This window comes from Melospiza melodia, chromosome 1 (assembly GCF_035770615.1).
Source record: "Melospiza melodia melodia isolate bMelMel2 chromosome 1, bMelMel2.pri, whole genome shotgun sequence".
NCBI lineage: Eukaryota > Metazoa > Chordata > Aves > Passeriformes > Passerellidae > Melospiza > Melospiza melodia.
The window spans coordinates 23903468-23929707 of record NC_086194.1 but is presented as its reverse complement, the minus strand read 5'-3'; the positions used below and the strand labels follow the sequence as shown (position 1 = coordinate 23929707).

Genomic DNA, 26240 nt, shown 5'->3' with positions numbered 1-26240 from the left:
AACAAAAACCTGAGATGGAAAACCATCATGATAACATAAAAGTTCACTGAGGCAAAAAGTAGCACCAAAGTTTACTTAAAGTGTGCAGGGAGTCAATGCAGCAAAGGAAAGAAAACAGAAAAGAAAAAGTCCAAAAAAACTTTGCTGGTGAATTTGCTTATTTTTTACCTTACAGGTGAATCTACAGTATTCTTTACAATTAATTCAGCTAATATAAACAGCAAACAATGAGTTGTAATACTTTTGATTCCTTATTTTTTATATACTTTTTTTTCAGTAATAAGTTACCTCAGTGATAGACCGCATGTACTGGGTAAACAATATGCTGAAAAAAACCACTTTAAAATATGATATAAAAACAATTTATTGGGCAGCTAGATGCACAAACTCTTGTGCTTGTTTGGTTGGGGCTTTTTAAGGCAGTTTTTCATACAGAGCTTCATACAGATTCTGATACAGAGCTTTCATACAGATTCTCATAATTCTGGTCAAGTTACCTGTTTGTTGAAATTTCAGAGTCTGGAGCTCCAGCTGATGCATTCTTTTAAGATCACTCATCTCTTGTATATGATTATGAACAAGTTCTTCTTTAAGACTGCAAAGTGCACTCTCTTTTTCTGCCTTCAAGGACTCACAAACCTGGTCTACATGAGCTGAATAAACCAGGGATAGACAAATCCGCTGTGCTTCCATCTGCAGTTGTAAATCAGTCTTCGAATATAAAGACACAATTAAAAGAGTGAGAAACAAGAAAATAGAAAGCCCCAAATAGATAATTGGAAATTTCTGACACTAATAATGTATTGAATGGAATGCTGCACATATGGTATGTATAAAGTAAATTTAAACATAATTAGTTTGAAAAATTGAGTTTTAACAAAATAGTAAAACATTTCAACTTAAAATAAAAATCAAATTAAAATAAACAAAACTCAATATGCTTCAATTCCTGTCTAGCAGCAATAAAATCTCAATGAATTTTAACCCAGTGAAGCGAGAGAAATATCATTACTAACAGACTAGTTAAGAAAGTGCACTCTAAACACAAAGAAAAGATTGCATTATTAACAGGTGTTAAAAACACTGATTTTCAAGGCTTGTAGTTACAGTCTGCACTACAGTTACTGCTAAAGAAAAAAGATGTTTGGGATATGCCAACAGGGACCTACTTAGAGCTGAAATTTGAAAAGGTTTTTAGACACCTCTTGACCACAACAATTTTTAGTTGTATGTCAGAAAATGGTAAGACCCTTATAACAGCCTTATAAAAAACAAATCAAGCAACCAATCAAGCAAACAAAAAAGCCTAAACGAAACCATCACAAAGCTAAACCTCTTTTTTATAATCTCACAATTGTTTCCAATGTGGCTTTGCCTGTGACTTTATTTCTCAGGAAATGAATGAACTATGATGCAATGTTAGGCATTTGGTGGTATTAGTTTACCATTAGGTTGACTTTCATAAAACAAACAAAAAAAAAAAGCTTAAAAAGCAGTAGAAGCCTGCTTAATATCTGTTTCCACAGAACACTTAGTTGCATACACTTGCAGCATGATATTGAACTTCATCAGTGTACATAAATTTAGATTTATATATAGATTTATGATTCCACCACCTAATTAAATACTGGTAACTCAGTACTTGGCTATTTGTATTGACAAATAAGAATCCTTTCCATGTTACCTACAATTAATTTACAATTCTGAGAAATACAAGCAAAATTGTGCCAACAAAACTTAAGACAATAGTTAGAATCACATGATATGAATTCTCATTATCACACCCAGATAAATTTCTTAAAACAAAATTGTTGATAATGTAATTTTGGTGTTTCACAAGTTTGATATTTCAAAAGTTTGGTCAATGATGACTGATGAAGTTTCATTATTCTTTATACTGTTTGAATGAGTACTTAAGAGAACTGAAAAACTAATCACAGAATAAAAATTTTTGTCCAAAATAAGTTTTTCCCTCAAGAAAGTGAAAAGCTGCATCAAAATATGAAGAGCTCTGGTAGTCTTCTTACGTTTTTGTGGTTGCTGTTGACTTAATTAAACACAAGAGAAGAGGTGGGTTTTTTTCATTCAAAACCCAACCTCACACACATTGCCTGTGCTTGTAATTCTGGTCATTCATGCAAATCCCTTTCAACCACTGGCCACAACCCTTTCCCCCACTGACACCCACTGACACACACACACCTATACTTCAAAGCATCCAATTGGAAAAAATATGATGCAAATTTCCAAGTGTAAGCTCCTACCAATTTTCTTAGTTAAAGCTTTTTTATAGTGTTCCATGTCACATACCTGCTCTGATTTTAAGGCATCCACTTGCTGCTGAAGGTTATTTTCATTCTGTGTAATGGCTGGTAATGATGTTTCCTCTGTCAGCCTGTCTGGCATCCCATGCAAATGTTCCACAACAGTCTGCTGTCCTGGTTTCAGCATTTGCTGGACCTCCTTCTTTTTTGTTACTTCATGGCTGCAGTCTTTACCAGAACTTTGATTACCTCTTGAATTTATTCCTTCATCAGCTTTACTCCTTGAACCAGGGGGTTTATTCCTACTTTCAGATGCCGGAGTAGCAGCCTTTAGAGATTTTCCTTTGGAGCATCTTTTCTTAGAGTCATTACTACTACTATTTCTTTTCTGAACATGACTAACTGTGAATTCTAGTTCTTTACATTTCACTAGAATTTGCTCTTTCTCATCTTTTAAGGATTTGACTTTTTCATTTAAATGACAGATTTCACTATCCTTTGACTTTAACTGTTCAGAGAGATCAGCAAGTCTCAGGGACAATTCCACCTTCTCACGCTGAGTAACCTGGAGTTTTTCCATAAGTTCTGTTGCATCTTTCTCAACAACTTCTCTAGCCTCAAATATGTCTTCCCTGGACACCTTCATTTCTTTACTCCCTTCAAAACCAGAGGATTTAGTTTTAAATAAAACTGGTCTATTGCTTTGTAAGTGGCATACCTTTTCATTCAAAGCTTTAAGTTTGCTTTTATATTCAGTTTCCTGCTTTTTCTTGTTCTCTTCTAAATCAGTTTTTGCCTTCAGAAGACTTGCACATTCCTTCTGTAATTCCTTATAGCTAGCTTCAAGTTTTTTCTCAGTCAATGAAAAGGCACTCTTCTGCCTTTCAGTATCCTCTTGCAGGATACTGTTTTGGTTTTTAAGTTGCTCATTTTCAGTAATAAGCTTTTCTATTCTTTTTTGCAAGTCCAAAATTTCTGTCTTAGAGCTAACACCACTGTTACAAAGTAAGTTTTCTTCAGAACTATTACAAAGTAAGTTTTCTTCAGAACATACCAACATATTTTTTAATTTCTCTTCCAGAGTTTCATTTTCCCCCTTAAGGACATTATTTTGTGTTTCTAATTCTGAACATTTTTTTTGAAGGGTATCTTCTCTCTCCCTCATTTGTTCCTGCATCAACTCAGTTTTAAGCTGCAGCTCTTGTATTTCTTGTTCAAGGGTACCCTTCTCTTTTTCCTCTTGCCTAAGCACTTCAATCTCCTTCTCCAGTTCATGGATTTGAAGTGTCATTTCTTCAGATTTAGAATTTACAATAGACTGCTGTAAATCTTTCAGGTTTGTAATCTCCAAAATCAACTGATTTTGCTTTGTGATTAAGTTGTCCTTTTCATATTGCATGGCTTCTATCTTTTGACTCATTTCATTTTGCATTTCATCTAATTGCTGCTTATGGTGTATATTTAAGTTGTGTTTAAGGCTTTCCATGTTCACCATGTGCTCTTTTTCTAAGTCTTCTTTAAGCCTGGAAAGTTCCTCTTCATGACTAAACAGAAGATTTGTCCTCAGTCTCTCTAATTCTGCTTCTTGAGATTCTGCCATCCTGTCCAAAACTGCATCCTTCTCCCTTTCCAGCATTTCAAGTTTTATTTTGTAATTTGTGATTTCTGCCTCATGTTTTAATTCCAAGTCTTTCCTAAATTCAGAGGCAGAAGCCAGCTGAGTTTTTAAATCGTCAATCACAAACCGGTATTTTTCAGCTTCATTTAATCTACATTCCATATCCACTATAGTTTGCTTTGCTCTTTGAACCTGCTCTCTTGAAAAATTCAGTTCTTGTAGAAGATCTTCAATTCTAGTTTGTTGAAGAGATTTCTCTGTTGCAATAACTTCCATCTGTTGTGACAATTCCTGCTTTATTTTTTCCCTTTCCTTGTCAGCATCCTGCAATTTTGCATTCAATTCATTAATTTTAATATTCATTAAATGCATTTGATCTTTATTAACATTCTCATTAAAACACAGACTCGAAGTTTGCTCCAATTCTACTTTTTGTTGCAAAAGACGCCGCTCCATTTCTGCTGCATGCTGCTTAATTAATTCTTGCTTCATTTGTACAATCTGCTGGCCATGCATTTCATCTAGTTCAGCCTGAAGTTGTGCCAGTCTCCTTTGTGTTTCTAATTCCATTCTTTGCACAATGTCAGCTTCAGACTGGCTGTCTTTATAACATCGTTTCTGCAGTTCTTCCACAGTTCCCATTAATTGTTTTATTTCATCAGAACATTGTCTTTCTTTCTGTTTGTAGGTGGTAAGTTCAACTTCCATGTTACTTATTTGCTGGTTTCTTAGGGAAACTTCTTCTTTCAATTCTTCAAGTAATTTGCTGACATCTGATAATTTTTCCTTTAGCTGAAACGCATTTTTTTCCTCTTCCCCAAGTTTTGCTTCCAGCTCTTCAACTAATGCTTCTTTTTCTTTTAATTTACTCAAATCTTCCCCCTCTTTTCTCTGTTTTTCCTTAAAATAGAAGAGGAAAGCCATGTTCTTATTTTTAGCTAATTATCTGAACATGAAAGAACATTTACAGACTTAGCTATTTAGTCTTTCTTAGAAGGCTAGAGAGGCTATGTTAGTTATAAAACACAAATTATTTGTTGACCTCATTTGGAAGTTTCCTGTATCCTTGGAATACTGAGAACCCCCATCCTACCCATGTCATCATGTCTCTCCCTTACTCTTTCCAACCCCACTGTTTCTATAACTTTTAGTAATATTTGATTTTTTAGGTGGTTTTGAAATGTTTTTCATGAAGGAGAATAAAAAAAGTACACAATGGAAAAAATTCATTCTTCGCTTAATGCAGAGAAGAATGTTCAAGCAGATAATGTAATTCTTTTTTCTAAAATAATATAATTCATTGAAGGTGTTTTAATACATGAAACATAGTTTCAAAACTTGCTCTAAATATTTCTACAACTCTTATAAAATAATATATAATACTGACATAAAATTTTCAGTTTTAAATTATATACATATTATGTCTTAGTTAACAGAAACAGTGTCAAAACCTTAAAATCGTTGTATGCATTCCATGCAGCAAACTCATTACCTGTGCTCTGCATTTTTTTTTAAAGGAATTACAAAATCCTAAAAAGTGTTTAGGAAAAGAGATCTTTAGAGTAAGGAACATACCATTTCATATGTCACTATTTTCTCTTGAAGATGTGCAATCTGCTCTTCAAGTTCTTCATTCTTCTTTTGGTAATTCTTAAGCAAACTTTCTTGTTCTTCTAGCTGTTGCTGATGTGAAAGTATCTGTTGCTTGGCTTGCAGTAAATCAGCAGCTGTGCAACTATGGCTGCTGTTCCTTAGGGCTTCACTTGCCTGCAACTTGAATTTTAAAGAAATAAAACCTAAAATATATCAGGTTTTTCAGAAAATGCTTGTGCTACATACAGAAATAGTGATCCTTACTTTCTTCTTCAACATCACAAGTCAAAGATTTCTAAGTTCTTTTAGAGGAAGTCAAACATCCTTATTCATTTGGGAAGACCAGCCAATAATTATTTCATATTAATTAAATATTCATGGTGAGGTAACATAGGACAGCAGTGTCTCAGATACATCACTGTGTAGTAAAACTCACTACTCGCAGCTATGGAGCCCAAAATCAGATTTTTAATAATAAAATCTCAGGCTTCAGAATATAATCCACTTAAAATGAGCTATATAATGTGCTTAAACAACATGAAAGACTACAATATTCAACTACAACACTGTAGTCTGTATGCCTGTGGCACCTCAACCACCATGCTTGTTAGAAGAAATGTCTTTCTGAATCTTCACTTTGTTATTTAAACTACCTTTTAATAACACCACAAAGGAAGCTTTTATTCAGAAATTTAAGGACTGGAGTGTGAATCTGTGACCCATGGAAGCTGATGGCTGGATATTTTGATTTCAAAGGGAACATTTCTGCCCAAAGCTCTGAGAACTAACTACCCAAGTATTTTTCCCCAGGATAACTGCCACAATTAAGTATTTATCAGAAGCTATTACCACATAATAGGAAAGAAAATGGACTAATATTTATAATTTTACAGTTAATTATTCTATACTGTGACAACAACTGTAGGACCAGGAAAATGACTGCTGATCTATGCTAAGAGGCTGATATTTGAAAAATGCACAAAACATTTTTTGCAGGAAGTAGCTATTTATGGCATCTCCAAACAACACAACTATTGTCAAACCCAAATAAATGTTGGCAGCTGTGTAACTTACATGCTGAAACTGAATTTGCAGTTTTTGACTTTGCTCAGTAAGCTCCAAGAACTCCCTCATGGTTTCATCCTTCTCTTTCCTTGCCTGCTGCAGGTTAGTAGTGAGCTGAGTGATAATGTCATCTCTTTTTTTGATAGCAGCTTCAAATTCTTGCAGCTGTAAAAGATAATATTTAAGCTATTAATGCACATGAAAACTACAGTCAAAAATACTAGCTAATTTCAGTTAGGTAGGAATAAGTCATCCCTAACCTCTCTGTTTAAAAGCTGTCTCACTAGTATAGTTTTTATATTTTAACAAGCATTATTTCTAAAAATTTCAGAAGGAGGGCTTTTTCACCCTCATTGAACAATACATGATCTCTCCATAAAATATAGTTAACAAATAACAAAATCTGAACTTTTAAGAAGGTTAATTAGTTAAATATATAACTTGCTTTTAAAATAAAAAGTGTGGCCACATAAACAAACCATCATAAAGGAAGCCAGAATATCTACTAATGGTGTTTGTACAACTACTCATGTTCACACACTTTGCCCACAATAAATGCAAGTTATATCACCTCTCACTTGAAGTGCAACAAACAGCATTCATTGTACTAAAGGAGGGTATCCTACACTGTGAACCCAGGGAAATCATTCATAACTACACAAGAAAATCAGTTCAAGCTGCAAAATGGATACAACATATTTAACAGATGAATCTTTTGTAATTTGTAATGATGAAGAAATCGTAAGAGTACAAAAAAATTCTTTGCCAACTGTTTTAATTTTTGTAGGATTACATTCAAGCAGTCAAAATTCTACAATATAGATTTGCAATATTTTTGTGTGCATTTATATAATCATGTATCAGTATAAAGTTTCTTTCTCAATTTGAACTCACTTAAGGCTAGTGGAAGCCTCCTCTCTACACGTTGCAAATTCCTTAAACCATTAGTAATATTCTCTAAGTGCTTTGTTTACAATATTCCCCCAAAACCTTCTCAAAGTTATATGCTGAATCTTGGTTTTTAACATGGTAATGCTTCCAGATAAAGTTATTTTTAGAATACTAGAATCAGCTCCAAAAAAAAAGCACACAAGCCTAATGAAAATACTAAATGTTTGTTATAGTAGAGAAAATCAGGAACAGATCAGGAACTTAAGAGTGCTACACCTTTGCTTTAGCATCTGTTCAATGAAATTGAAAATGTAAACATATTGGTTCCAAAGCACATCATGTTATATAATTTTCAACTTTTTAAATTCAATCTCTGTTTTTGACATAGGCAGAACTAAAGCACACAATTATCTTCTCCATTCCCCTTTTACAATTCTTTTGTTTCTTCTGAAAAATAAACCATATGCATTTCTCAACTGAGATACTACTCACTGTACCACTAAAAACAAAATTATACTTCAACCATTAAAATATTATTGTACCACAGCCCCAAACCCAAAACCACTCAATTTTGATTAAGTAAATTTTTATTTTATTTTAAAAATTTGAATTATAGCCATTTTAAAAATGCAGTTTTAAAAAACATTTTCACTTTCTACTCTTTCAGGAAAAATTAACAGTAGTTACAATCATTAGAAATACTTATTTTCTTTATTATGCTATGATTATGACTATTATGTTTAGCACAACAGATACAAGACACAGTAATTAAAATTCAACAACAGACAAAGAAATAATAAACCACCTCTTAAGTGCGGCAACCACTTAACTGGTGCTATGGTGGATAAAATGGCATATTATCACAGATTGATAATAATAATAATAATAATAGTAGTAGTAGTAGTAGTGCTGCAACAGTGAAAATTACTGAATATTAGATTTTTTAAAATTTTACACTACTTTGCAAAAAATTAGCAAAATACAGTGACATGACCTGAATCCAAATTAGGAGAGAGACAAGTAAGACATAAAGCACAGCAAAGCAATGACTTGAGTGCACTGCACCACTGGCTTAAAGTGGAAGAATATTCTTTACTTTAAAACTTCAGTTTATATTCCAATGGTATTTTTAAAGTAAGAAATGCTTTCCTGTAAACTCAAATTATTAGGTGTTTTAGATTAAAACATTCTGACACTGTTGGTTTTGCATTTCACACTGTGAAGTCTGACATACAAATACATTTTGGTTCAGTTATATTATTCCTTAGGGAGTAAAACCTGAGGTTTTTTGGTCTTGGAGGAGCAGGAAGACATTAAAGTCTTTGCATAAGTAGAGAAGAATTAGGGCTTTTCTTGAAGAAAACTGTCTTTCCATTCCTAATTTGAAGAATCTCACTGTAAAGACAATTCGAATTTTAGTCACAAAATACAGAGAAAAAAAGACATACAATAGAAATGCCATTCAAAGTAAAAGAATACATGGCATATGACTGAAAGAAATTACATGTAATTAATTCTATATCACACACTGAGTGCATTCTGAACAGCTACCATTAGTGTGAACTCTTTCCAGCGAGGCTCTGCATTTTTGCATGTAACCAAATAGCAAGCAGAAAGCAACATAAGGTAATTATACCTGTTGCAATCCTTCTGTACCATAGGCTGCCCTCATTTCTTCTATCTCTCTGCTTAGTTCTTCAATCTCTTGTTGTTTCCCAGCCAATTGATTCTCCATCACCTCTAGCTGTGTGTGTGAGTGCTGCATTCCATGCTCTGAATGAATGTCTCCAACTCCAAATTCTTCTTCCTAAATCAATCCAAGTTCCTTTACATGCCAATTTTTATGTTTTATCACAGTAAATAAAGTCAAGCATCACATTCTGTACCAAATGCCACCTTAGAACATTAACATACAATAGTGCATCAAAGATCTTATTGCCATGGTAACCTCCTTTGTTAGTATAATTCACACCTCAAAAGCACTGACACAAAACGTTTCTGCGAGTTGTGCTCTATAAACTTAGCCTTAATAGATGGACTAAACTGGTTTGCATTTCAAGTTTAAGGATACACTATATTAATATAGCAAACAATGTAGATGTAGAGCACAGCATGCAAAGTATTAGTCAGCAACACAGTTTTTGTTCAAAATTGAGGTGTTTAGTATTCTCCATTAGTATTCCGATTCAATTTGCAATACTGTACCCTGATTAAGTCTGCAGGTATAGCTGTTCTTGTCACAAAACTGCAACCATTTACCTGTATAAAGACAATTTCTAAATACATTATTTGAAATAATGCTTGATTTTTATTTCCCCTTACTTGAGTCTTATGTGGCAATTTCTGCAGACCCACGGGAATTATTATGCTACAAAAATTTATTTCATTTGAAATACAAACTAGCTTTCCATATAGCAAATTGCATCAAAGTAAGCATAGATAACAAGTAAAACACCCAAAATTTCAAAAATAAATACTACTGTCTAAAACCAAAAACGTTATTACCAGTCAGCATCTATAGAAAACAAAGAAATTCAAATTTAAAGGTCAATGCAAAGCTTTATCTTTTAAATCATTAAAATACAGCACTATTGCATTTTGAATTACATATTTAATATTTTTACATATTATTAAAGATAGTTATGCTTTCTGAAAGATTTTTATACACCACAAAATTTAGTCTTTCTGAAAGTCACCTATCTCTTGATAGGGGATGAAAGGCAGTATCGTAGATTTTCATTCTCTATTTGAAGGAATTTCATGAAATTGAAAACAAAAAATACACATTTGACATAAGACATTCGAAAATAAATCCTCTTTTACTCACCTAACACTGCAAGGCCTTTCAGCTTCTATGAGAATTTTGGTTCTACTGACTGTACAAACCAAAACCAGCAAATCTCCAAAAGGCAAGCACAAGCCAAAGTAGCAGTTACAGGCAAAAAAAATCCAAATGAAAAGAGCATGCTGGGTACACATGAGTAGTGGTCAAACAAAAAGGCAGGCTCTTAAAGCAGCAGACCAATGTTCAAAAATGAGAAAGCAAGAAAAGCTGCATTTCTCCTCAGAGCTCATTATTACATCGGAGTCTGAAACAAAAATAATGGTACTAGAAATGGAAAGGCAGCATAGTATTTCAGATCCAAATACTATGTTTAAATCAAAAAAGAAGCTGCACTGCTCAGATGTCTGCATAGCTGGGATCAGGACTTACTTACAAATAACAACCACGCCTGAGCAAATCAATAAGTGCACTGTTATAAATGGGATCAATACAGTCATTGAATTTGTATTAGGCAAATGGACAAACTGCATTACAGAATTTGCAGAGCTGATACAGCGCCCTTTCAATTTCTGATTTTCCCAGTAAAAAAAAGACACCACAGAGTTTACTACTTTAGTTTAGAAGGAATAAAGAAAATTGCAGCAAACAGCAGTCCAGGCAGCTCATAGAGGCACTGTGTATCATTTGTGCATTGCCAGATGTTTGCTTTACTTTCAGACACACAAATGTCTTTGCAACGCCTAGCACCAACATCTTTATTCAGATTTTGGCAGATGTCCCAGATTAACAACAGTAGTAGTTTAATAGAAACTGCTATGAAATCCTTCCTTTCCCCTTTGCAACTCCCATTTTACTTAGGCTTAATTGATAAAGATGCAGTGTACAAACACTGTAATCTACCACAGGATTCTCTTCCCATGAATCATGGCTATGTGTGACTATCAAAGATACTTTATAACAACAGCTAACAGGAGGAAAGGCACAAAAGTCTTATCTCATTAGCTGTTCAGACTGCTCAGCAGCTGAAAATTCTACAAAAGACCTTTAACTTAGAGAAGGGATTTTGCTACACACATTCAAATCAACTGTGTGGAACGCCAGAAATCCTGCTCCATTTCATGGGAGTGTAACTTCAGCATCGCACAAGTGATGCACACAGTAACATGGTAGTCCATGCTCTTCTCATCTGATACCTTCTTCTTTCAAATGTCTCCTGGCAAAGTGTAAGTGGAAACATGACAAGGCAACAAATTGCACTGCAATCTGTGAAAAATACCCCAGCCCGGCAGCCACAGCAGGGCGCTGTGTTGAGGGAAGCCTTGGGAGTAGCCTGGCAACCCCCAGCATGACAAATTCTGCTGTGTAAGAGCAAACAGTTGGTAATGAGTTACTAGCTTAAAATACCTTAATTAAAAATTAATTTTCCACTCATCTGAAATATAAGAATTCAGTAGTTCAGATGCCAACTTGAGTGTCAATTGATGGCTAAACTAGGCCAGCATGACTCTTGTGTTTTGGATTATGGTCCCAGTGATTTACCCATTTAAAGATCGTCTGCAACTCTATAAATGTTCTTCATGTAGATTCTTATAATTCCTTCTTTAAAAGCTTTGCAGTTCACCTTTAAACTGAAACATTCTTATGCCTTATTTACTTATGATCTGCTGAGTTACATACCCCAGGAAACAATTAAACATCGAAAAAATCAAACCACATACCATTTTAACATAATGGAACCAAACAGTAACAAGAGCTCTGGATAAAATTGCATGAGTAAATAATCACAAAATAAGAACAGATTAAATTTTACAATACATTACTCAGCAGTCACAGTTTTGGTGAACAAACAATATGAAACAAGTGAAGGTTATGGAAATTTCAAAGGACATTATGTCTGATTGTTCTTCCTTCCTTGCATTTTCAAAATAATTCACAGAAATGTTATTTAGTATTATAAAGTAAAATATAATCTGTAGTCTAATGGCCAAAAATAAAGGTTTAATTTCTATTGCATCAGTTAATATATAAGCTTAAGGCAAATGAAAGGAATCTTCTTTCTGAGAGACACAAGGAAAACCAATTTCAACCACAGGATTAAGGCAGTGATTCATGACAAATACCACCAGAGGTCAGGATTACATTTATGAAATCACGGTACCCTATCTAATGTTCCTTAGACCTTGGAACACTTGAAACTGTATCTCAAAACCAGCAGTAATAATATATAATGTGTAACTACTTACAACATTAATACCATTACTACAGAGATTTCCCTCTATAAATAATAAATTCATGCTCAGCATAAATCAATACATACTGTTCTACTTGAAAGACTTGTTTGATTTGGTAGTAGAAACATATAGAAGTATCTGGAACATATTAACAATTTTACCTCATGTTTTCTTTCCCCCTTCACCCATTATTGTACATTTTGGACACCTGATTCCTTCCTAAAAATTAATATTTAGACCTTGATTATTGCTTGTCAATGTTCTTAGCCTCTCCTGAATTTTCTGGTTATGTCACAACTGACTATATGGAACTTAGCTAAAATTAGCAATCAGGTTACCTTGGGAAAATGAATTTCAGCATATTTTGGAGGTTTTGGTGGGGAGGGTTTATACTCCATAAACAAAGGCCATCTTTAGATTGTAGCGAAAATAGTTACAATCCTGTAACTAAGGTTAGTAACTTCTAAAGGAGAACCACTGATGACTTTTTAAAATATCATGGCTTAATATATTTTTCTATACAGAATTTCTTTATGCAGTAGTTAAGGTTGAGGTATAGAATTTCATTAAAATTTATAGAAGCAAACAACTTTCTACACTTTGTATTAACCATCTTTTCAGAGATATACTTTGCATTTTGGAAAGAGAACAAAGAGGAGAAAAAAATCAGATGGAACAGCTCTTCAGCTATACCATAAAACTGAGGCATATGGAAAATGTATTGGGGCAACTTTATCTTACACAGTTATAAAATCCCTCAAAATTTTAACTGTTAGGAGAAGCCTAACTTCCCTTAGCTCTGAGTTCAAACCATAACCTTAAACAGCTAACCACCATTATAATTTAAGATTATGCAGATAGGTGTCATTGCTGCTCATATGGAGGAACTTGTCCCAAAAGACAAGCTGGACATATGAAGGATTTGTCAGTCTTCAGTCAGCGACTACCTGGAGAGTGTAGGTATTAGAAAGGTGGCTGAGCAAAACTGAACAAAATACTGTATTTACAATAAACTTCCTTTAATACAAGAATTCTTACATAAATATACCTTCAGTTTTGCTTAGATGACTGTATTGCCTTATAATTTTGTGTCTGGTAAGTCTGCTAAAGAGGGAAATACCTTATCACTTAGTTTTATAAATTCCTCAAGAGAAGGGGCTGAAGAATTAGCACCATCTGATTTAATTTATCAACAACAACAAAACAAACTATTTGCAGCCTGTTTGAATTCGAAGCATGACAACCTCAATTCAACTTAATTTCTGGCAAAACCACAAAAAATAATACAGATGTTCTAATCTATAAGGAAAAAGATGGATCAACAGGTCTATGTCTCTTCAAATATGGGTTTTCTTAGCATTCTAAGGAATCATGTACTTGGAAAAAAACATAAGCTCAATATTTTACATATCTGCATAATTATGCTGCTACAGACAAAATTTAATTTATTCTCATCTTCCACTGAAAAGGCTTCCGATCATTTTATTTACAGTGTGTCCATGAATGGAAATAGAGCTTTTAATTATAAAAGTAACATTACAGCTGATATGAAACTTATTGAAAAATCAGCTCCTAAAATATTTGCATTCCTAAATGTGTTGTCTCCCCATTTCAGATACCAACTAATTGTAATGAACTGGAATTAAAAAGAGTTTATTAAAGATGGCTAATCTGACAGCTTGAGCTGGCTCCTTATGAGAGCCAGTATCATGCTTCTATTAATAAGTTTTGTGTTGCCTATTTATGTCTTAGAAAATAACTCTCAGCAAGGTAAAAATTCTTTTTGCAGGAATAAACACTGCCTAGTAATGCATCTGCCACTACATTTTTTAGGAAATTGATAATTTTTGTAAGGAATATTCAGATATCTCTGTTCTTCAGATTCAGCAATTCTACTCTTCTGTGTCTTCAGTATTTGAAAATTTGGTTGCTAATATCCTCTGCAGATTATTTATGGAAATCTTTGGAGAATTTAGTGCTTAGATGTGGAACTCCATTTTAAAATGAGAGCTTTAAATTCAACTGAAACTGAAGCCCCAAACACTAAAATCAGAACACATCCACAATTACCATTAGGCATTATACCAGATGTTTTCTGTATCTTGTTGCCCAGTGCAAAGACATGTTTTCTTCAGCTTTTGCAATCAGTCTCCAGCACTGCTTCCTACCACCTTAGAAGTGGATCAGAATTTCATCCATTTCATACATATATATGTAATATGTCTCACTTCTCAAAATACATCAATATCAATGACATTGTCAACTGTTTTCAAGGGTTCATTCTTCACATACTGCAAATTGCATTTAAAAGTAATCACATACCATGGTGATGCATATTCTAAAAAGGTGCACTACAGTCATGGCAATTCTTCAAAAGTATGTCTGCTACACTCTTGACAGCAAACAGCAATGAGATTGATTTGATTTACTTCATCCCCTCTTCTTTGTTGCCAAGCTTAAGATTCTGGGTGTGTTTGTTCTAAACTGCTTAGCACAGAGAACTACAAAATAAAACCCAGACTCCCCCAACACAAAATGATTGTTTGAGACATGAAAAATTAGATTTTTAAATTAAAACCAATTCCTACTTTATTCAGATGTTCCATGGCTATTTCTTGCTGGCATGTTCTTGACCAACATTTATGCATGCGGCAGTTTACTCCTTACAAACATAATTGTTTTATCTGACAGGACCCAAGCTCCACACACACAACTACCCTTCCATGTGACAGAGATGACTTGTAGATGCCAACGTGTGGGCTGACACTGTCTAGCAGCTAAGCCCCTCATGAGTTCCACTCACTCATTCCCCCACCAGCAGTGTGGAAGAGAGAACTGGAAGGGCAAAAGCAACTGAAATTCATGGGCTGAGATACAGTCAGCTTAATAAGTGAAAGAAAACAAACCAGCCAAACAACAAGCGATGCACAGGCAATCACTCATCATCTCCCAGGAGCAGACTGACACTCAGCCAGTCACTGAGGCTGCTCTGAAACTCATTAAAATGTAATCGACTTGTTAAATAGTCTCTCACAGAAAATTAGCAGGGATTATGCACAGCCAATAGTCCCATGGCAATACAAAGCATTAATACGACCTTAAGGATGACACTGCTGCAACAGTTTATGTATATACTGCATTATTTATTACAGTAGCCATCCCATTATGGAGTTGACATAATGCTTGCTTTAATGGTACATTGATCATACCAGTAATAACAAGCAACAGATTTGTCCATGTCTTTCTTTCCTTCTCCTTTTGAAAAACTATGCACAGCATTGCAGCAAACATGTAACAGAAAAGGTTGAAAGAAAAGTTAGGAAAAGCATTACTTCAGTCTTACCTCAGAACTGTAATCTTCTACTGTGGTGGAAATTTCACTTTCCGGCTAAAATAAAATATTAAAATATTTACAATGATGGCACTCTAAAAATACTAAACAAGACATTTTCCATTTTACAGTATTTGAAAACACAAAGGTGTATGTGAATTTAATAAGAGTATATGTACAGCAATGGTCACCTTCACTTCCTTGAAATCCCAGCTTTAACAACGACATTTTGCTGTTGAGCTATGATCACAGAAACACTATAATTACCTGATAAAATTTTCACACAACTACAGGTAAAAAGTAATATTTTGAAAATTAAACTTACTTTTCTGGGATTTTTTTTTTTGTTTTTTTAAAAAGAACTGAGAAGTATCATGAAAATAACTTGTCTCTGCTATATCAATTTTACCTAATTCGAAACTCTGCTGGCTTAAGAACACAATTGTGTATAGAACATAATTTTCATACATGCAAGACTTTTGATGCTGACTAGAATTTTAAAACAAACACTCATCCTTCAGCTTCCATGGAAACCAAGGAAAAATAAGACAAAGACTCAAATCTTGTGATCTAATGAAGCAGAGGAATGAGGGGAACAAAGCCTTAAGAAACGGAGCACAGATGTGCTATGGCAGATGCCTGAATGAAACACAGTGTATGTTGATGAACTACATGAACTGTATGAAGTTTGAGAATCAAAATGTTCATGGGAAAAGATGCAAATTATGTATATAAGGTGCACGATCATAGAATAAGTGCACTTGAAAGAAAAACCTGAAAACTTTGAGAAGTGTCACCGTGAGTTAGAACTACTTTGGCAAAAATTATGTGCAATTAATAGAGCTTGTCCAAAATTCACTTAACAGGTTAGCCAGCCTCACATTAAATTTCTCAATTTTATATTGAGTTCTTTCAGGCTTATTTTTAAAAGAACATGGTATGTTTTGCATCAGAAGATATAGGTAAAATTTGGAAGGTCAACGGCGTTTAGTTTTAGTTTTTTTCAATGTAATCGACCACTCAGACTTCCCGAAGTTCTGCAGTTTTCACAATCCTAACAATATTGATTCTACATATTTTGAATCCAATATGCAGCTACAGAATGTAATTAACATAAACAAAGGGTATTGTTCCACATACAGAGTGCACAATATTGCCTTAAAATATTAATTTGGAAGTTATAATTCATACACTACATATAATTTTAAAAAATAAGAACAGGTCCACCGCAAAAATAAGACACGAACTGAAACAAAAATCAAAATTATGCTTTAAAACTCTAGGGTGAAAAAAGTATTTCTGCTATGAAATACAAAATTAGTATTTTAAAATATTTCATTTTTACACAAATATATTTTGTTCATATTATTTATATCAATATTTGTATGTATGTGTATATATATATATATATATTAATCCAAAAAATTACATCTTGTTTGTAGTCTATGTCCTTGGTCTAGGACAAAATCCTCTAGAAGAAATAAAATCAGAGAAAACCACGTTATTCTTCTTGTAACAGGGATAACAAATATGGTTGTTATCTTCTTTGAATTTTTCATGGTTTGTTTCAATTCAGGAGTCTTCACAAAGAATGATTAGAAGCATTCCTAGAGAAGCTCAGAAGAGTTACTAGAAATGTGTATATATATAGCTAGATCTAAGAACTCTTCAAGAAATATTTATATACAGCATGAAATATAGGCACTTCTCCAACATACAAGAAACAGGAACAAGTAGTCCCACTTCTTCAATAGTTTTTCCTTGTGAAAATTCCTTTTTAAATTATAAAAACAGTCTCTTGTTCATAACAGAGAAGAAAAATGAATGTGTACATCATCAGATAAACTATAGGTAGATAAACCTAGTAGATAATTATAGAAAAAGGGAAATAATTTGTATGTTGAAGCTTAGGCTGGAGTGAGAAAATATTAATTCTCATAGGAAGCTGATTACTGAAAATAATTCTCTTGTTTTGTTATGGCAATTTGGCCAGATATGATATTTTTTTAAAAGTCAATATATTGCTGGTCCTTTCTGAATACCAATCTAAAATTTAAAAAAAAACCCCAAAATAGTTTTTTACAAAATCATCAAAACCACAAAGAGCTCCATCAGTTTAGGTGTACATTATCTGTTAGCAGCATAAGTAATCTTTCCAAATTGCCAACTTCTGTCCTGGATCTAGATAGTTATTGGCACATTAAAACCAAGTTATTTTGCTGAAGGATTCTATCATTTTAAGGACAGAAGGATGGCCAAATGAACTCCAGATAAATGCACTGTCTCCTTTGCTAATGGGATCATCCAAACCCTGCTAAAAACCAGTTAAAGAGAATTAAATACTATGAGCTCACACATTACACCCCAGACTGCAAGTCTTCATGATATTCTTTTGCTATCAGAATCTATAACAATTACAAATAGTCAACATTTTACAGGCAATCTTGCCCTCCAAGCATCTATGTTACTTCCTAAGACCTGACCAACTTTATTTCAAATAGAGTTCCTTCCATAATCAAGCTACCTGCTCTGTATCCTTCAATTCTTCTTTGGTGAACAAAAGTAATTAGGTTTTACATAGCTCATTTGAGCCACAGGGGTCCAGTCTCATTGGAAATAATTTCAAAAAATTCTTACTACACACTTTGACAGGACAACGCCAAGAAGGCTATTTATCAGGTCTCAATGCTCCATGGAATTTGAAACAGGTGTTTGTTACACCCTCACAGTTGTTTTGCACATATTCTATTAACTGTGTCCCACAGTATTTTCTTGCTGCAAACAGTTACTCTCTTCTGGCAAAATACTTAACACCTTATTTAGTATTTTCTTCACTGACAATGTAGTTGATTGCTAAAATACACTGAAGAGACATCTTAAAGATTCTTTACAGACAACTATCTCCATCAATTCTGCAGATGGTACCTTTAATGATAACAGTATTCAGAAAATTTTTAAAAGTTCTGTCTATGTACTTCAGAGGAAATACTGCAAAATGATACAAAAAAAAAAATCGAAAGAATATCGGCCTGTGGAATACAGTAGGCCCATTTTAGAGTAACTTGTTTCTGTATGCAGTTAAGCACTGCTCACAAGTCACGTTCTTGGACACTGGGCACCCAACAATACCCCAGGATTCACAAAAGAATTCATATACAAAATTGGCCACAAAAACTGCAAAGTGATTTTCATATTTCTTTGGAAAATTTCCATAGGTGACAATAAAACGTTTTGCAAGAGCCAATATACAGTTGGTTCTAAACTATTTGAATTGCAATGGATGAAGGCACAGACTGACTATTCATGGAACAGAATTCTATCTGAAGGAAACTACTGACTTTTTTTACGACTTCAGTGAGAACTGTCACAAAAATGTAACTGTAACAAAAGGATGGATTAATTATGGACCAAGTTATTTTGACTTGGTCATTTTCAGATGGGTTTATAGCGATTCATAGAGGATCACAAATAAGTCTAATTAAGGAGACCATGACTAGAAGTGAGGCAAAGAGAATGTAAACAGAATATCCCAGACATAAAATCCTCTCTTTAGGTAATCCTGAACCTTATGGGCCTTTAATACTTGTAGAACATTCTGAATATGAAGGGCTATTCTTTTATATTGCCTTATCACGTCTTCCTTAGCTCCTAATATCAAAAACCATTCAACTCAAATTCTCTAGTAATTTATGATCTAAACCAATTTACTATGATCAAATTGAAACTGAGTGCATTTTAGTGGAGATAAACTGCTGCCAAAGCTGATATAACCTGCAGCGAGGTACTGAACTCTGCAGTGTGTAAATCTGTGATGGTATCAGAAAACACCATCAACAGTGGTAGCCTACGCATTCAATTAGGTTTCTATTCTTTGGTAACATGGCTTTATAAATGTTTAATCTAAAGTGAAATACCCTGTAATTGCACAGACCATTCTCCAATACAGGTAATTTCTGTGCCAGTAAATCTATTATATATGAGTATTTTATGAGTATTTACAGAGATAAAGGAAGGTGTAATACCAGAGGTTGTCTTATGAATCAAATAAAATTGACAAGTTATCCTGGTAATTTTCTGGCCAGATGGTGAATAAAAAGAATGACTGGCTTCAATCAGAACCATATGCTGCTGAGAATTTCCTACCTTCTCTTGCGGCACTGCCTTTACTACGGAACAGAATATTTCCAAACGTTTGCTTTTCGCCATTCTTCAATTTCAAAACATGTTCCAATGGATGCTGTATTATCTGAAGAGACTGGGCTAATTTTGCTACATTTTATTTATCCATATTTTTTTCCAATTCCTCCACCTTGCTGTACTTTCCAGAATAGCTCTTTTCTAGTCAAAGTCCTTAGTTGCTCTTGGCTTTCATGCTTCCATCACAGCAATGTCTTACCACATTCACCACTTATGCCTTTTCTCACTGAGGCATCCTCACTGTTTCTCCGTATTGCTTACATACTTTCTGATTTCTGATTTCTCTCACTTTTCTTCATCAGTTCTCAAGAATCCTACCCAGAGTCTTCTTCTTAATCACTTGCTGATCCTTGTCTGTCAAAATCTCTGACACTAAAAACTGGAATACCTTAGAGAAATGAAACAAGAACACGGAGCTTTACCACTTTACAACTGTTAACTTTACCACTTTACAACTGTTAACTGTTAACTGTTAACAGTTAAGCTATTCTAAAACTATTACCAAAAGGACCTTTAAAAACCAAAAGACGAGTTACTAATCCAACCTTAGTCAATTAGCAGGTATTCTTCATCACAGAACTTTGAACTTTTCTTTTCTAAGAAGCTTTGTATAATAGCTTTTACCACCCAGGTGACTCAAGGACAATTTTACTGTGACACAGGTTAATTAATTTCTTTTGCTTTTCTGGCATTAAGACATTCTTGCAAAGCAGCGAGCTCCAATCCATGGTTTCAAGACTTCCCAGAAAAGGTGATCTAAGCAATTATCTACCTTAGAAGTGACTTTTGTTTTCTTCCATTTTTAGCTACAGAAGTCACAAAAAGAAAAAATCCTAAACCCAAGATTTTAATTGATTCCGGCTCATTTTATAATGTGGTCTAGGTTATTTTTACTTTTATATAGAAAGGACACTATGAAAGTCAATACCTAAAGGACACTATGGATGTCAACATCTAAAGATATTTGGGTGCAACAGAATAAAGACAAAAAATAATCTCTTTGTGAAAAAAAGACAAAAAGCATTCATGAAACAAGAGACCCAATAAATATAAATACCGACTAGCACTTCTCTAAGAAATCCTGTAAATTGTTCCTCCAACAGTGGATGGAAACCTTAGAGATTACAAATGAGTTCAGATGGAATGTAAAATGTAATGGCTAAACAATGATAGTTCTTCCAGAGTTCTTCCAATTAGTTTCTGCAACTCAAGAGAACACAGAGGGATAGAGGAACGCACCCTTAGGAACACAGAAGGAAAAAAAAAAAGGAATTGGATGACTGCAAAAAAACCTCTTTGTACTCTAAACACTTTTGTCCTTTCCAAAAAGAAACTCTTCTGCCTTCACAAGGGAAATAAGCTCTCAGAGGAGTATCTCTCACTTTCTGATATTCATATTGAGTAAGAGAACCCTTTTTTACTTGTATTTGGACATGCTAATTCCCCTGGGGAGTTAAAATCATATTAGAAGAACTGCAGGGAGATAAAGTTCTACCCACAAAACTACCACAGAGAAGCCCAGCCAAGATTTTTAGATAGCCAATATAGTCAGATGTTCTGAGTCTGTATTTTGTGGTACAGAAAGAACAATTCTAAATATCAGTTCCAGTAAAAGATGAAATAAATAAGTAAAATCAAAGTTTAGCTAGAAAATGATCCTGGATAATGCTTCCAGTAATCCTGTCTCACTCTTCTGACACAGCAACCTCCATCGACTTAATTTTGGGTGAAAAAGCAAACAGCTCAAAGCTGTAATTCTCCATGGCAGAGATTAGCCTGAAACTGCCTATTACAGTGGCTGCCATTTCAACTCAGCAAGCTCCAATCCAATTACTGTAATACAGGCTCTGGGTCCAAATCATTGCACTTGTAAAACTAAAACCAGTAAATTATGAGATTCACTGAAACACTTTCAGAGTTTTTCCCCTTCTATTAATATTGCAAAGACTTTAGCCATCACCTTCCAACTACATAATACCAATTATTTATTTAAGTAATATGAGGAAGTAAGTAATAAGGAAGCTACAGATCACGTTTAACAAAGAAAAATGCTCTCCCAATTGGGAGCAGGGCGTTTTTTCTCTTTTGTGGAAATGAACACTGGTATAAAAGTCACTAAGTAACTCAACAGAGTCAAATTACAAATTCACATGATTCTAATGCTTACTCTTTTAAAGCTGCATTTTAAAAAAGAAACAAACCACCTCCACCAGCAAACCAGAAACCCCAGTGCATCTCCATATTTACTTATTTAAACAAAAGACAAGGTGCTTTGGAAGAAAGACAGACCTCAGAAAAATCATACCCCATCTTAAGATGTATTTATGCCTACAATCTTTACCAACTGCAATGCAGATATGTTTTCCAGCTCTAAAATAATCTCTGTCTTGTACTGCATGCATTTAGAGGCCAACACAGGCCACTAGGACCAACCTGATCTAATTAGACCCACTCTGAGCACAGGATCGGACTAGACAACCTCAAAGGCCCCTTTTCACCCAAGTTATTCTATGACTCTGTACTTTATCCTCTTTCTCCCACTGTACTAGAGATATTTATCCTAACAAAGGAAATACATTAGCAGAGTCCATCTGCAACTTCAAAATATATTTGATCAAGGAAATTACTTCATACAGTTGTCCTATTTATGCAGACTATTGCATTATTAAAACAACAATTTAAGTGATTCTCTCTAAACACCTCTCTTCCCTACCAGTCCCCTCTCATTAGCTGTAGATAATCTGATTCATTCAATAAAATACATCTTTGTTTTTTCCTAGAAGGCAAAGAAGTCATATCTTGATCTAAGAAAATAGTTATTTTGTTATCAAATTTCTTACCTCCTTCAAGAAAATCTGAGTTGAACAGACAGTTTTATTGAGTTACTACAGTTTTGAAGTCTTAACATGAGCTTTCTAAGAATTAAAAGCTACAGTTTAAAGGCACACACCTACAAGGTTCAAAATGTCTAGTGTATTGATATATTGATATATCTATTACTGATATATATAATCCAGTGTACTATAGGCTTAAAACTGTAAAATAAATGGATCAATTACTTTACAAGTTTTCATTTGCACGTATCATTTAGTCCATCTGCCTCTCCACCATGGTAAGTTTGGGGGTTTTGTTAACAAAAATGCAAAAACATTTCAGAAAGTGTAATTTCTCAGTTAGTCCTCAGTTGCTGGAAATTCAATAATGGAGCCAAAATTGTTACAAATGGACTATCCCAGCACAGGACTGGCAAGCCAAAATGCAGAGCATTCATCTGTACCACATCAAAAATTACTGTATTTATCTGCACAGAGCTGGGAATTTGCATTGAGATGCTTCCTCAGAATGCCACTCATGTCATTGCAGAAGCACTGGTTTCAAAAATGGAAAAAGTAATTTTGTAAATAATATCAGCCTTTCTTGTCCCTTCTATCTGTAATGGCATTACATGAATTCTTGTCCACTCAGAACTAAACTGGACTGCCACTGTATGTCACACAGCATCTTCCAAACTTCCCAGAGCAAGTACTTTCAGCAAATGGCAATTAGAATTATATTTCATTAAGTAGTAAAAGTACTGTTCACCAATCTCTTAAACCACTCAGGTCTCAGTAGTGATTTCTAAATTCATTCCTTGTCCTCATTAACCAGAGTGACTCAAATTACATCAAGAATACAAGAAAGATGTTTAGTTTCACATTTTGGTGTAGCCATAAGTGAAGAAACCAAATATCCACTTCAATCCACAACTTCTAATAAAACAAAATTAATTTATGCATATTTAAGGAGTATAGCATTATGAACACACTTTCCATACCCTACCGGGAACTGACTACAATAAAAAATTACGCGAGTAGAGAAGTAGAAAGTGTCTTCTCTGGACATACTAAGTCAGACAGAAGAAGAAGGGAAATAGTGTGCAAAATCTCATCCAATTCCTTTATTTCCACTCTCAAAATGAATGGATTATTTTATGCCCACTCACTCCAAAAGTGATTGTTGCCTGAGACAAACTTACCTCAATGGTGTAAGCTGGGGTGTGTTTGATAATTTCTCCACTATGCAAAGTCCTGATAATAGCAAAGTCAGCAGTAGCAGCTCCTCCCCTTCGACTGCTGCATGTGGATATTTCATCACTTCGAGATCGATCACTTTCAATCCCATCTTGTATTGATTCTTCATCTTTGATGTTTGCTGTTTTCTTCTTCTTTTTCTGCTTCTTTGATCCATTTTGACCATCAGTTTGTGCCTTCCGCTGCCTAAATTGGGCAAGCTGTAGAGAAGACAAAATCTTGTTAAAGGTGAGTTTTCCTCTTTATTACTAATGACATCCTCTACAAAGCCTTACCCACTATTCTACAGAAAGCTTCCAATTAATCACTAGTGAAAACAAGGTGGAAGTTAGTACTGCATATGTGAGACAGACCCAGATTATTTTTCCATTTAGATACTTTGCTTTGACAAAATCTTAAATGTAAACCAACACCCAGTTAATTAATTCCTTTTCAGCTTCATACTCAAAAGTTACTGTTCCATAGACTGATACCTAAAAATCAAGACATTCAAAGGTAAAGGTACAAATGTCATTATAAAGGACAAACACAATGAAATAACCTGATCTCATTTTTCAATTTCATAGGAACTTTAAAATAATTTACAGAAATTCCTTTTAATTTTTATTTCAGAGACAGATAAAAGAACTTCTCTTCAAGCAAGTATAATATGAAGCTTTTAAAAAAGTTTGCTATAACACAGTTACTGAAAACACAGAGAAATAGCAAAGTGGCAAAATACTTATTAAGGGAATACTCTAAAACCAGAAAGTGAGCAGATTACAAGACATACTACCTTGTAGCAAAACATGCTGATGAACAAAAAGTCACAGGTGAGCCAGGCACACAGTTTAAAAACCAATTAGTATATAAGCTATTCAAATACAGTAAGACACTGCCTTTTGAAGAGCTTATCACTTTTAATCACTTTACAGTGGTTTACACAAGAAAATCCATTTAATTTTTTTTTTCTTAACAAGAACAGAAGTTTTGTTCAAATAAGTAAAACAAGCACATTGGGGTTTACCAATTAAAATTCAAAACTAAAAAGATCTTATAAATAAAATCTGAAAACAAGAATCATTACTTTCCAGTTGAAGCATCCAACATTATGTACTACAATACATTTCATAAATGAAGCTCCAGCATACAAATAAAGACCCTAAAACTTTAAATTTTCCACATCAACTAATACTCAAATACCATGGTTTTTTTAATAAACATGCTGCAATTGTAAGAAAACAAATATAGAAAAGACAGCATTTGTTTGTGATATTCACCAGTCGAGAAAGCCAGGCTTCCATCCAACTTCTCCAGGAACATCCAAAGTGAACAGGACACACGGATCCCGTTTCCCAGTCACTGTTTGGTTACAGTGGAAGACGCCACCTGAAGGGTTTTCTAGCTCTCATCTGGCCCCAAGAGAGCTGAGAAGCCCCAGTCTAAATGCACCACTGAGAGATCAGCTCTGACTTGTGGCTGATTTATGCTTTTGTCCTTTTATTTGTATTTCTTCGTGGGTTTCTTCAGTCTCCTCTCCTTTCTTAGGACGACAGCTTGGCATATGGCTCCTGCTCTGTTTAGAGGAGGAGAACCTGAACATGTGCTGAGCCAAATATGCTCACCTAAGTACTTAATACTTACCTCCTCCCTACTACTTTTCTAATTAGTTCAATTTTGTGATTTTTTTCTATTTTTAAAATATGTATCTTTTGTTATTTCAAAAAAAACCCAGTAAATTCAAAAATTCTAAACAAGAAAAGAAAGGTCTCCTTCTACTTCAAAGTTTAAGAGGAAAAAAAACCCCAAAAGAGCCAATCAACCACCCGTAAACCCAAATAAAGAGAGATTAAGTTTCTCAAAATGATTTAATTTCTCAAAAATGGGAAGGGAAAAGGTTTCAGTTGTTCGCTTAGGATATTACTACATTCTCCTCTAAAACTGTAAATTTATCTCAATACAATACTTTCAGTTTGTCCAAAAGAAAAGCAGAATTTGTTCAAAAGTTCCAATGATAGAAAGCAAACAACCTGACTTCAAGTGTAACTACAGAGAGATTTTGCTTTTTTAATGTTTTATTTCCAAGTAATAAACAACATGTAGTGCCACTGGTCAAGAACTCTCTTCCCCAACTTGATTGAAATCTTCTGTAATGGAAAGTTAAGTTGGCTTTTTTAAAGCAGCTTTACAGTCTTTATTTGTCTACAAAATTAGAT

At 34.1% G+C, this 26240-nt stretch overlaps 1 protein-coding gene across 4 annotated transcripts in view; it reads right to left on the bottom strand.

Moving 5' to 3' along the window:
• Positions 1–26240, bottom strand: part of AKAP9 (A-kinase anchoring protein 9) — a 110132-nt gene that overhangs the window by 56244 nt on the left and 27648 nt on the right. For 2 of the 4 annotated variants that reach the window (XM_063151101.1, XM_063151110.1), the window contains exons 2-9: positions 23991–24245; positions 15791–15835; positions 9637–9690; positions 9068–9238; positions 6550–6705; positions 5458–5655; positions 2311–4782; positions 498–711 (exon numbers count right to left, since the gene is read on the bottom strand). In XM_063151101.1, the coding sequence (XP_063007171.1) occupies positions 498–711; positions 2311–4782; positions 5458–5655; positions 6550–6705; positions 9068–9238; positions 9637–9690; positions 15791–15835; positions 23991–24245 (3565 nt within the window). The remainder of the gene's footprint in view (positions 1–497; positions 712–2310; positions 4783–5457; positions 5656–6549; positions 6706–9067; positions 9239–9636; positions 9691–15790; positions 15836–23990; positions 24246–26240) is intronic. The other 2 variants (XM_063151119.1, XM_063151126.1) reach the window with 2 other exon arrangements.